Source organism: Cololabis saira, chromosome 19 (genome assembly GCF_033807715.1).
Source record: "Cololabis saira isolate AMF1-May2022 chromosome 19, fColSai1.1, whole genome shotgun sequence".
In the NCBI taxonomy this organism is placed as follows: domain Eukaryota; kingdom Metazoa; phylum Chordata; class Actinopteri; order Beloniformes; family Belonidae; genus Cololabis; species Cololabis saira.
Window position 1 is genome coordinate 33,258,994 of NC_084605.1, and position 13,772 is coordinate 33,272,765.

The 13,772-nt window shown below is 38.8% G+C and overlaps 1 protein-coding gene across 1 annotated transcript in view; it reads left to right on the forward strand.

The window, feature by feature from the left end:
- Positions 1-9,094: 9,094 nt before the first annotated feature.
- kcnh4b (potassium voltage-gated channel, subfamily H (eag-related), member 4b) overlaps positions 9,095-13,772 on the forward strand; it is a 61,993-nt gene continuing 57,315 nt past the window's right edge. The window contains exon 1 of the mRNA XM_061709374.1: positions 9,095-9,536. Coding sequence (XP_061565358.1) covers positions 9,461-9,536 — 76 coding nt within the window. The 5' untranslated portion in view covers positions 9,095-9,460. The remainder of the gene's footprint in view (positions 9,537-13,772) is intronic.

The window sequence follows — 13,772 nt, forward strand, 5'->3', positions numbered from 1 at the left end:
TTTGATTTTAATATTTTATTGGTCGGGTTTACGTGACTCGGAAATGGCTCTGTATGCTGCAGTTCGGGTAACCATGGCAACCATAGCGGCGCTGAAACAACAGATTAAGGATTATTTTTTAAAGATTGATTAAGGACTTGTTCCACAGCGGTTTGACGCACAATGACATTTCCTGCACGTTGCAGCAGATGTGTCTCCTGCAATGCTCAGAAATGAGCGTCAGAAGATTCTGTGCTCGGCATCATCTGAGGAGAAAAAGACGCAGAGCTGGAGAGCGCTTTGATTCATCATGGCCGAATGACCGGCTATCTGTCTTCACTGGGGGTGCATGCTGGAGAAGGTCGGGTTGGAAGAATTAATTTAGTCCCACGCGTGAGGAATCCACGTGATTATCATTATATGTATAAATTGCACTGCAGCACAAACTTTACCTGACGCCTGAATTCATGGTATGGCTGATGGAGCTCTCTCAGGTTCTTCCAACCCGACCTTCTCCAGCAAGCACCCCCATGTGAAGACAGATAGCCGGTATTGCGGCTTTCCTGTACTTTTAAGAGCCGCTTGAGAGTTTATTGTTAGGTCCTGTATATTTGCATGACGCGCTGCTGACAGAGAAGTAGGCTACGCTGAGTCCGACAGAAGTTTTATGGCGTTTAATGACAAAACTCTGCCACAAACGGCCTTCCGACATGCTTAATGGGTTTTAAACGTGTACACTGCAAACGTGATCGGGGTGATCAGTGTTCAGTACAAAGCTGTCAACAAAAATTAGGCTACGGCTCCCAACTGTCCTAACTGCATGCGAGCGTCCGACTGTCGCGCCGCAATGCGTGGCATCGGACCCGCTCTGAACGCGTTATCGGCCCCACGTTCTACCACGTTCTTTTGATTGACAGCTGAGACTCGCCTTTTAGAAGGCTGATTTATGGTTCCGCGTTACACCAACGCAGACCTTACAGCGTAGGGTACGCGGCGCGGTCACCGAACGGTGCGCGTCGCCGCGTACCCTACGCTGTAGGCTACGCCGTCTATTTTACGCGGAACCATAAATCAGCCTTTATTCACCCGCCCGTGCGCTCCTGAAAGAAACTCCTAACATTAGCAGACTCCTAAAAGAGTAAAGGGACAAGTAAAAGATGGGTGATTACTTGTAATCTCCCTACGTTTGTACTTTCTAAACAGAAAACAAGCTTATTATTCGGTGGAATAAGTGGGGAAAAAACCGAACAATTAATAACGGCGTGTGATTACGCAATCAAACAGCGAACAGCTGGAGTGACCGGCGTGCGGTGCAAACATGTCAGCATGTCAGATCATTACTGGGATGTGGGGAAAAAGCAGAGGACACGATCAATCCGGCAGGATCCGGGACAAATTAAGCCCTAATAAGATTAAGATAAGATTCTTATTATATCTTATTATCTTATCAGAACCTTCCAGCCTGGCGATCTCCCTCCAGCAGCTGCCACTTTATTGAAGTTCTTGTATTGAAATGACTGTTTCCTACAGCGCTTTACACTTTTTTTTCAACTTTCAACCGGCTTTCAACGCGAGCGACGGGAAGAAAATAGAAGCAGGGCGTGCGACAAAAGTCCAGCTCAAAACGACGCCGCGTCGCTCGCAACCAGTATAGACAGTGCAATAAAAAATAAAGCAATGGAACTGTTTTTGACGCTGACTCTCGCTCGCGTCGCATGCAGTGTGTATATTTGCAATATACTGTGGACATCTGAATAAAAACCTCATAAATAGATTGAATCAAAGCGCTCTCCAGCTCTGCGTAGCCTTTTTCTCCTCAGATGATGCCGAGCACAGAATCTTCTGACGCTCATTTCTGAGCATTGCAGGAGACACATCTGCTGCAACGTGCAGGAAATGTCATTGTGCGTCAAACCGCTGTGGAACAAGTCCTTAATCAATCTTTAAAAAATAATCCTTAATCTGTTGTTTCAGCGCCGCTATGGTTGCCATGGTTACCCGAACTGCAGCATACAGAGCCATTTCCGAGTCACGTAAACCCGACCAATTAAATATTAAAATCAAACTTCCCCTGGAGAGAATTGTCACAGGAATGCCTGTTAAATATCCAGAACTAAGTTCATTCGGTTGTAAATGCCAGCTTCCGGTGCACGAATATGAATAAACGGTTGTTTTTGGTTCGTTTTTTCCTTCCTGTTGACTAGGGATTTCATTTTTCTTATATGAAATAGAAAACGAAAATAAAAGCGTATTTTGAATCTTTGTTAAATCATATTAACACAGAAAAAGAAAAAATGCAGTGTATTCAATATTTGTTTTTTGTTTTAAAAGGAAAATCAAATAAACCAATCGTTTTTTGTTTTTTGATTCCCACTCATGACGGAAAAATCCAATGACCAAAAGATACACGGACCTTGTAGGCCTGTGTTGAATCGATTTTTTTTTTTTTTTTTTTTTATTTATTATTTTTTAATTTTTATTTTTTTTTTATTATTTATGTTTTTTTTTTTCATCATTACATTACAACTTTTGGTTATTTTTTTGTTTATCCCCAAAAAAGGAATGTTTTGTTGGACACAAGAATAACTGGTGCCATGTTTTTGCCTTTAAATATGTTTAAAGGTATGAAAACATTAAAGTGTTAGGTTATAATTGCATAAATTGTCTATATTTCATTACTTTATATACTGTCTTGGGGTTACATTTGCAAAAAATGCTAAAAACCAAATGCTCTAAAATTAAAAACCAAAATAGACCGAAAATGGAACAAATAAAAACGGAATGTGGGAAAAAATAAAACCGATTTCATCCGTCTCTGTTTCCTCCCTGGATCTGTTTGGTAATTCTGACCCACATGATGTTTCTGAAAGCAGTTCTATCAGCATTCTGGGACCTGATTGGTCCTTACAGCATCATTAGCTGACAATACTTGCTGTTGAATCTCAATATAATACTAGTAGTAATAGTTTGCATAACTACAGTCATATCATTCATGCAACAGCTCAAAAACTGTTTTAATAACACTAACCCAAATCAATATCGGAATCGGATCGAATCAAATCTTGATAATCGATTCTGAATCTTAAGAATCGGAATCGAATCGATTCTTGACATTTGAATCGATCCCCAGCCCTAGTGGCTTGTTCTAACTTTTAAAAGTCGGTTCTTGATTTCAATGCCTTCAGCTACAATAATGGCGTCTCACTGTGAGCCATCAACTGTAACTGCAAAACTAAACAAGAAAATACAAGTTGTTCAATGAGTGAATGCGTTTTGGCTGTAAATTTATAACAGTCTTACTCTACCATCTTTCATTCATTTCATGAGTTATTTTATCATAATAAAAGTCATGAAAAGCCTCTCGTGCCAGAGCTGTTCCTCTGTTCCACTACTGTGCTCTGGTATGGCAAGGCTCTTCCTTTACAAAGTGGGCTAATATTTTTAGTAATGTCCTACATTGGCAGAGATTTGACATTGTACTCACTTTATTGTAGCTTCATGATGTGGCTGTCAGTCAATGTCTGTCCTCTCTCTCTCTCTCTCTCTCTCTCTCTCTCTCTCTCTCTCTCTCTCTATATATATATATATATATATATATATATATATATATAGGACTGTCTCAGAAAATTAGAATATTGTGATAAAGTCCTTTAAAATCAACTGAAATATTGCAAGCCTTTTATTATTTTAATATTGCTGATCATGGCTTACAGCTTAAGAAAACTCAAATATCATATCTCAAAAAAATAGAATATTCTGGGAATCTTAATCTTAAACTGTAAACCATAATCAGCAATATTAAAATAATAAAAGGCTTGCAATATTTCAGTTGATTTGTAATGAATCCAGAATGTATGACATTTTAGATTTTTTTAATTGCATTACAGAAAATAAAGAACTTTATCACAATATTCAAATTTTCTGAGACAGTCCTGTGTATATATATATATATATATGTATATATATGTATATATATATATATATATATATATATATGTGTGTGTGTGTGTGTGTGTGTGTGTGTGTGTGTGTGTGTGTGTGTGTGTGTATATATATAAATATCTTCTTTTTTTTTTTGCAGTAAGTTAAAGAATAGATTTTGCAAAGATTCTGTGTCTTTTTCTGTTAGTTTGTGTCATTGTAAAGTATCTGTAGGATTTACAGATTTAGAAACACACCAAGCATGTGAGCACATCTGCTGCTTCGCTCGTTAATTCACTGAATATCCAAGATGTGAGAAAGGCCGGGCTGATGTCTCAATGGGATTTTCTGAGGGAAGAAGATCTTTTTAATGAGAGATGGGCTGGTGCGTGTTGAGTGAATTAAAGCGACCCAGAGATTATCTATCTCACAGTTTTAACTCAGGATTAAGGCAGTGGATTTTCATTGAAAAGCAAGATGGTAAATGAGATTCCCCTTTAATGTGTTCTTCACAGAGCTGAGAATTCTGGGGAATGTAGTTGTGATTATATTTCACCTTACCCTTTGTCGGATTAGACATTGGAGTTGATGGCGTGTATGTTTAATTGATAAGCCTACTGTATTCATTAATGACAAGCAGAGACGGATGAAGTGCAAGAAAAAAGGAAAATGAGAGTCCATTAAAAATAGAAATTCATTGGCTGCCAGGGTTCTGAATAGGATCCACAAGGGGAGGAAGAAGCATACTCTAATTGTCTGCAAGCTCTTATACTTTCACTCCCAGTTTTTCCCCTCATCTTTTCTTTTCACCATCTGGATGGTTTCATTGTGAATTTGAATCACTTTTACTGTCCAGCATTTTCAAACACCACGCAAATGAGACAAAATCGATTAAAAGCAGCACCTCTGTAACTTTAACTGTATTATTTCTTTTCTTTTCAGCATTTCTTCATGCATCTGTGTCTGTATTTTTGTTGAATTAAAATGTCAGCTTATTTCTGGAGCTTCTTCGGGCTCATTCTTCTCATCTCAGCGGTTGCAGCCAGTCCTGTCAGTCGACACCTTAAACACAAGCTGTTAGTCACGACACCACAATGGCCTCAGTCCCAACCCAGCTGGTGTGGAAAGTACGGAGTTAACCGTGCTGAAAGAAATTGAATCTTTCAAAATAATGTGAGATGGGTTTCAGGTTTTCATTTCACTTGTTGGTTTCATCCTCGAGCACCATTTAAATTCAGTAACAAAAAAGGGAAATGTTTTCACTTAACAAGCGCTTCAACAAGCCTCCGACCCTGATTTATACCATTATTAGACCCACACAATTTGCCCCTTTCTTAGCCCATCCACTTGTATTCCTCATAATCCATGTATTTGGCCCACATATAGTTCCTGTTTGGGGCTCATTATACTGAAACCATATGGGATCCATGTTATTTTCCCATTTCAAGCTCAAGCCAACTCAACTCCTGAGTAGAAGTAGGAAGTAATGTTGGTGAATAACAGATCCACTTTTTCTAAATTCTCATGTTATTACATTTTATGATTTGTTTTATTATAAAATCATGCAAATTATGTTCAGAGCAAAATCAAAAATGCTCCCTGCCCCAATACAGAGGTTCTTTTCAATTCAGGAGACTCCCTATAATCTTAGAGGTGTCTGCAATTTCACAGTACAAAAAGCTAAAAAAGGTATGAAAAGGAGATGTGTCTCCATTACTGGAGTTAAATTCTGGAATGATGCCAACATACATTTAAAAACATGTCATTCTCTTTTTGTTTTTAAGAAAATGGTTTTTAAAGCTATTTTTGAAGCTTATAAGTGCAATTGACTATCTGTAAATGTTTCTTTGCTTTTCTATTGTTTCTTTGCCTTTTGTTGTTTCTTTGCTTTTCTATTCTCTTTTTGGTTTTCTGGAGGTCGGTAGCCAAAAAAAGAAAGTTGGTACAATAGGATAGGCTTTTATAAGCATTTTGCTTCAGCCTATGCCTTTTCATTCATTGTTCAACACATTTTTGGTTTTGTATGAAATGTTAATGCTGTGCACAATGTTTTTTTGGTGTTGTTTTGTGTTGTCATGACTGAATAAACTTCATTCATTCATTCAATAACTGTTATGAGTTTTACATTAAAAACATATTGATCCAAGGTGTTATTAGTGATTAGTGCAGAGATCTTGGCTGTTTTGAACAGTGGCTCATGGATATTCCTAGATGAGTAATTGCTTAAAACCTATTCCCACCCAATCGAGATTTGTTCGGTACATTCAGTACCGGTGGAAATGGCTGTGAACGGGAGAGGCACCAGAACCGCTGCTCATAAGACAGAATTTTTGTAAAGTAAATAGCAACGTAGCTCTGATCAATCAGGGCAAAGATGAAAGAACATCTGACATGTCCTAAAGTGTCTGGTACTAGCATGTTAGCTACAGTAGATCAATGGAGCCATCAGGTCCCATCAGATTGATATATGTGGTGTTTGAAGACCAAATGAACCTGAGACTCTTTGCTGTGGTCTTTGAGAGCATCCTAAAATAATGTTGAGGGGTCCACTACTAGGGTCGCCACCTTTCAGAAATAGAAATACGGGGGACACCCCGATTTCAGCAGCACAGGCGCCAAAAAAAGGGACATCCCCAAAACTTCTAAGATGCATAGGAATGTATTTATTTTATAGAAAAAACGAAACGCTTTGATTTAAAGTTTAAAGTGCTTTAATAGCATTGAACTTGCATGACTGTACAGACAGCCAACCATACTAGCAACTGAAATAGCCTCCTATTCTACGTACGTCCACATCAGCCCAGATGTATAATATACATACAGGTGAAGAATATGGTGCAAAAGTTAATTTATTTCAATAATTCAACTTAAAAGGTGAAACTAATACATGTATATTACATAGTCTCATTACAGGCAAAGCAAGATATGTTAAACCTTTATTTGTTATAATTTTGATGATTGAATTGTTTATTGATTTCATAATATATTCTAATTTTTTGAGATTTTTTATTTGGGGTTTTCATAAACTGTGAGCCATAATCACCAAAATTATAACAAATAAAGGTTTGAAATATCTCACTTTGAATGTAGTGGGAAATAATATATTTTTTTCACCTTTAGTTGAATTTACTACGAATGAAGTTGTGCAATATATTCAAATTTTCCGACCTTCACCTGTATATTATTACATAAATAAATAAGAGCATAATATGTGTCTGTATTGGTTCAATACGAACGCAACTTTTAATTCACAATTGCGGAACAATTCCGTATTTCAAGGGACGGGTGGCGACCCTATCCACTACAGACGTCCTAGCGAGACGGCCACTGCAGAACATGGCATTGTCATAATATGACAGAGGTGTCAAAAGTATTCACATTCATTCCTCAGGTAGAAGTATAGATACTAGAGTTTAAAAATACTCCTGTAGAAGTTGAAGTATCAACTCAAGTTTTTTAGTAAAGTAAAAGTATAAAAGTACTGGTTTCAAAACTACTTAAAGTATAAAAGTAAAAGTAATGTAAGGGGGACAAAAGCCATTGAAAATGAATGCATCTTAGTATAATGCAAATATATTAAAGAAGCATATATGTGTACTATTGAGCATTAACATGTGTTTCAGAGAGCAGAAGATATGATGACTAGTTGCCTATAAGTATTGTAATGGTGGAAAAAGTCAAACTTCAGAGGCATGTTATCATTTATCCTAACCTTTATTGGAATGTACATCCAAGTTTAGTTGCAGGAATCTGAGGGAACGGATGTAAGAACAAAACTGGACAAGAACATCTGAAACAACCACAACCAAATTCACTCTATCCGGATGGAGCAATTTAACTGGATAGTTTTTTTTTAAAGGCCCAAATGAAATAGAGTAACGAGGCTGTTTTTAAAATGTAAGGAGTAAAAAGTACAGATAATGTCGTGAAAATGTAAGGAGTAAAAGTAAAAAGTCGTCTGAAAAATAATTACTCCAGTGAAGCATAGATAACCAAAATTTCTACTTAAGTAAGGTAACAAAGTATTTGTACTTCGTTACTTGACACCTCTGCAAGATGAGCAGCTTTTACTCAATTTGATCAGCCAGTGGTCACAATGTTGCAGCTGATCAGCGTATAGTTTGTCTCTCTTTTTAGCAGGATCACTAAGGAAGTTACGGCTGAGTTTGTCTTAATGTTTTAACTAGAAGCGGGGTATTGTACAGTGCATTTGTGTGGATGTGGTTTGTCCAGTGGTACTGTGATGGGACATCTTAAATAACCTTTAATCATCAGGTTTCTTAATGTCACTGTCAATAATTAATATTTAATGCCAATCGCATTAAATGAATTAATGGCTGGGGGTCATCTTTCCTAGATGACTATAACTCTAATGAGATCTATTGATTAAATCCTTTGAAAGAACAACGATAGGCCTACATGTTGCTAATAAAAGCCTCTTCACTTGAGTTTCTTCCCTCACTGTTTCCTTGGGTGAAAATGTTTTATGTTTGGTGTTATAGGTCCTCACGGCTTATCCTTTAAATCCACTCTTAGCAGCTTTTATCCCAGAGCCTTAATTCTCTCGTGGGGATACTGTGAAGGCTGATAGGGAAATAATGACTATCTCCGTTTAGAATTAAAGTGATTGCATTTAAGACCTCACGCAGTTTCATCATTTAGTTGAAAGAAAATGAAAATAAGTGAATATTTCACTTTGACAATGTTGGCTGAGCCAGACTCCTGTGGTGAAACGGGACAATGGCACACAGTCCATCTGGATACAATAGCCTTCAGTGACCAACTCTCAAGTAATCCATCTTTCCTTGATTTGCAGACCTGCACACAAAAGCCATGTGCTGATAGTAGCACTCTGGGGTGTAATGGTGCTGTCAGATGCTCGGAAAGAATCCTCCCTCTCTCTTCTCGTCTACCTCTCCCTCCCTTGCTTCACTCTCTCTCCCTGTACCACCAGAGTTGAGAACAGGTCCCCACAGAGAGTGCCCGCGTCTCATTGGCTGGCGGATCACAGGAGGGATGGGATGCGAGACAGACAGAGAAAGCTCAATAAGATGTAACTATTCCTCCACGGCAGAGTAGTTGCATCACGCCTCACAGATCACCGAGCTGAGGGATGCCTATGAATTGGATGAGCAGCTGGCTTACAGGTAACTTCATTTCCATTGCTGCAGGGATCGGCCCCCTGCCCTGACTGAGAGGTGCAGGCTAGCAACAGCTGGATCTCAGCATCACCTGGACTTGATCCCTCTGTGACTGAGCAGCTTCTGCTGATTGCTTGCTATAGTCCTAATTTTCACCTTTTTCGATTCTACACCCAAACCTCTGCATTGCTGGACTGAGCTATTTTTATCTTTCCCAGACTGTCTCACAGTCTCACAGAGAGGCATCGCACAGGAGAAATGTGGTCTCACTAACTGTAAATGTGTGTCCACGTGTCCAGGACTGGACTGTCACCCTCAAAGTTTCCAGCGCCTGCTAAGACCCCCTGGAAACAACTTGCTGTGCTTCTGGGATGTTGTGACCGCCAGACAGTTGCTGGCCATCCCACATCCAGGTCAAAATGCCTGTGATGAAGGGGCTCCTGGCCCCACAAAACACCTTTCTGGACACCATCGCCACACGCTTCGATGGCACCCGTAAGTACAATGGAAACACTGAAAACTTACAACCACAATTAACATAGAATTACAGCCTGACTGTAATTTTACTGTAAGTTTAAGTTCAATATTAGAACATTAGTCCCCTTATTCCCAGACAGGACTTTACTGTATTTGAAATCTAATGTTAAAACTGGATAAGTGAAGCTCTTGTCAGGGGCGAAAATCCCGTTTCATAGTTGGGGGGGACAATAAACAGTAAAATTTTAGAGAATAAATCCAGGGGGGGACAAGGAATAAAAGTTTTAGCCTTCCTTTAATACAGCATTTTCATCTCTATCTCGCAAACAGGCAGAAGACCTTTCTTAGAGTAATACAAAACAATGGTATTAGGTGGAAGGTGGCAATAATACAGCACATCTGACATAATACACTGCAAAAACCCACAATCTTAACAAGAATATTTGTCTTATTTTTAGTTAAAATGTCTCATTTTTAGTTAAAAAAAATCTCATTACACTTAAAACAAGACTCATTATTTTGCTTGTAATGAGAAGATAAATCTTGTCGCACTGGCAGATTTTTCTACTTATTTCAAGTGAAAATTTACTTGAAACAGGTGAAAATTGTCAAATAAGTTATTTTTCTGGTGATGACTCTTGTTTTAAGTGTAATGAGATTTTCGGTTTCGGCCACAAATTTTCATTTTGGTGCATCACTACTAAATACTACTGCATTGTTCCAAAATTATTAATTCTGTCTCAAATTATTCTAGGGGGGGGACAGCTTTACTAATGGGGGGGACTTGTCCCCCCTGTCCCCCCCGGGATTTTCGCCCCTGGCTCTTGTGGCTGATATCACAGAAAATCAAGACTTACTTAATACACCCTGCTCCATGTTTTTTTACAGCAATTTGAATATGTGTACGATGCACTCTCAAACATCACAACACCACCTGTCTTAAGCAACATCTGCTGCTACTTTTTTGGGTGAGGAAAAGTTTCCCAGTGCGTTTACAGTGAGGCACGATGACAGCCATTGTGCAGCGGCGTCATTTCTGCTCGGCTTGTGTCTCTTGTTTTGTACCTTGGAGCTCCTCAGGGGAGGTTGTGGCTCATTGTGAACAGATGCCGTGGGGACGTGTGCTTTTGTTTGTGTGACGATTCAAACCGTCCTTCCTCAGCAGCCCGAATGAAGAGCTGACTCAAAATTTGTTGAAACAGCTGGATTTCAGTCTGATTTCCACTTTGAGATAGATGTAAACAGAAGGACATGGGTGGCATTATTGCATAAGCAGTACTGGAGTTGAGGGGGGATGAGGGGGGACGGCATCCCCCCTGAAATAAAAACATCATCCCCCCTGTAAAACTGCCATCCCTCATTTCCATCCCTTATGTCATTTCATCAATGAATGTGGTTTTTCTAGCCCCTTTCACACAGCCAGTTCGAGGCGGGAACGTTGCGCCTTTAAGCCGCCTCGCTGTTCTGTGTGAAAGTCACGGAGGCGGAATGGGGGGGCCAAGTGGCCCCACCAATAAGCCGGCAGCGGAGGTAGTCACAGAGCCGTCACAGAGACGAAACGGGGTCTGTGTGAATGACACAGCCGGCATGCCGCTGACATGACGGTCGGACTGACGCTGTCGTCACGCCTCTGATTGCGGAACGCCGGCATGCTGTGTGAATTTACAGACGGGAGCGGCGTTATGCCGGCGTTGTATGGTTCTGTGTGAACCAACAAAGGCGGCGTATTGGCAGGACTTCTTTACACCAATATTGCGGAATCTCTGTGTGAAAGGGGCTACTGCTATTTCAACATTTAGAGTCATCACCAGAAAAATAACACCAGAAAAATAACTTATTTGACAATTTTCACCTGTTTCAAGTACATTTTTACTTGAAATAAGTAGAAAAATCTGCCAGTGGGACAAGATTTATCTTCTCATTACAAGCAAATTAGACAGATTTTTCTACTTATTTTAAGTGAAAATCTACTTGAAACAGGTGAAAATTGTTGTTTTTTCCAGTGATGAGTCTTGTTTTAAGTGTAGTGAGATTTTTTTTTACTAAAATGAGACATTTTAACTAGAAATAAGACAAATATTCTTGTTAAGATTTTGAGTTTTTGCAGTGATCCATTGTACTTATCCTGTGAACAGAGTCATATTGATAAGTTCAGAAAACAGTTTTTTATTGTTGTGTTTTGATGTATTTGATGTAAGCCCAGTGGATATTTAAAGCTTACAGAAGGCTGCATTTAACTGCTGCTATGTAATTCCTGCAGTATTTCTGCAGGTATTTTGGTCAGTGCTATTATTTGTTATATTATATGATATTATTTGTAATCAGCACAAATCATCTGTCCCCATATGATAAAATCCACCATCCCCCTGATTTTTTTTTACAACTCGAGTACTGTGCATAACTGACACGTGACGGGCAACCGTAGCTTTGCCGCAGGAGCCACACATTCTAATGATGTGCATCTCTTAAAATTATAAGACACATTGTTCTTATCAAACTTTTCTGGTGTAGGAACAAAACAGTGTGGACACAATCTGAAGTTGAGAATATCTATCCACTAATTTGTGCCCATAACAGTGCAGAGGATAGCTGAAACACGAAGGGTCATGGCCTCATGCTGGATGTGCGTTGGTAAATTTCTTTGAGCTGAATGTGCAATCTCGCTCCACTCTGGAGGGCTGTTTTCTCATTAAAACTCCTCTTTGACTGAACAATGCAGGAGAGCAAGAGGTGAAAAAACTCGTCTAACAGGGTTTTTATTTTCTACATTGTAAAACTTTCTTATTTATTAGTGTCCTTAACCCTAAAATACTGGTGGTGTCCTATTTGATGCATGAGTTTCTGAGACCTCTGCACCACTCGTGTAATAAAAATAAACAAAACAATTTGTACAATTTCAAAAAAGAAAAAGAATTACCCAATGTATTCATAAAGATACAAAACATTGTTTTCAAATTGAATACATGGTAAACTATGGAAGCGTATTGCATTCACTTGAAAAAATAAATCTGCTCTGTTTTTTCTGAATTAACGAGATAAAATTTTAATAAGAAAAAAAAAAATCTGCTCTGTTTTTCTGAATTAACGAGATAATTATCAGAATTCCGAGAAAAGTTTTAATGAAAAAAAAAATCTGCTCTGTTTTTCTGAATTAACGAGTTAATTATCTCAGAATTATTGCTCTCTTTACAACCTGCGAGAAGCTCTCACAACCACAAAGTCCTGAGGTGCCTGCGCAAAGTCGATAAACTAATAACAATACCATCTATATAACATAAAGACAAGAATATCTCCCAATGTTTCAAACCAAAAGCAAAATAAAACTGTATTAAACTGGACAGGCGGAACATGTTTGCTTCCATGAAATCCAGCTCTCAAGGGAATGACAGCTTCTTGCAAGTTGTGAGGAATCTGGTTAATTCAGAAAAACAGAGAAGAATAATTTTTTTTTATTAAAACTTTTCTCCGAATTCTGAGATAATTATCTCATTAATTCAGAAAAACAGAGCAGATTTTTTTTTTCAAGTGAATGCAATACGCTTCCGTAGTAAACACTTCTAATTGGAAAAAATAGTGTTCTCTGGGTATTGTTTCATATGACAGACTTTAAAGGGTTAACAGCTAAAAAAAAACAAAAAAAAACCTCTGCAAAATGTTGCTTGTTGCTGTTAAATCATTGCTATCGTTGATTTCTAGAAATACTTTATGCTCTCGAGGGTACTGAAGTGTCGCAGGACTTATATGTTGTGGCAGTTGTGGCCAGCAGCACTTGTTACAGTTCTGGAGCCGAGCCCACTCTGCTTCAAGCTGCTAGATATTAACCACACTGCTGTGTACACACGATGGTGGCTATGTTTATTATTCCCCCTGCATGTTTGCAGCTAAATAATCCACTCCTTTCATTATAGCAGTGGACTATATGCAGTGAAAAAAAACCAAACTGCTGAGAGCGACATGACACACGTCTTTGTAGTTACATGCCAGTTGGTGCCATTCTCCAAGCCATAGGGCTGTGGCTCCTCAAGCAGTGGCAGAGTGCCCACTGCTCAAAATAGCTTCCTTCCTGTTGCCCGGGTGACAGGGTCCTGCCACTTGACATGGATGACGCTTGAGTACTTTGGTCTTTTACAAAAAAGATGCTCCGCTACAGAGAACACACTTGAACTTGCTTTCTAATGAAGGACCATTAGAAGCAGCTGGTCTCTTGTTTCACCAAACGCACATCTTAAAAACTGCTCGATTGTCCTTCGAGCA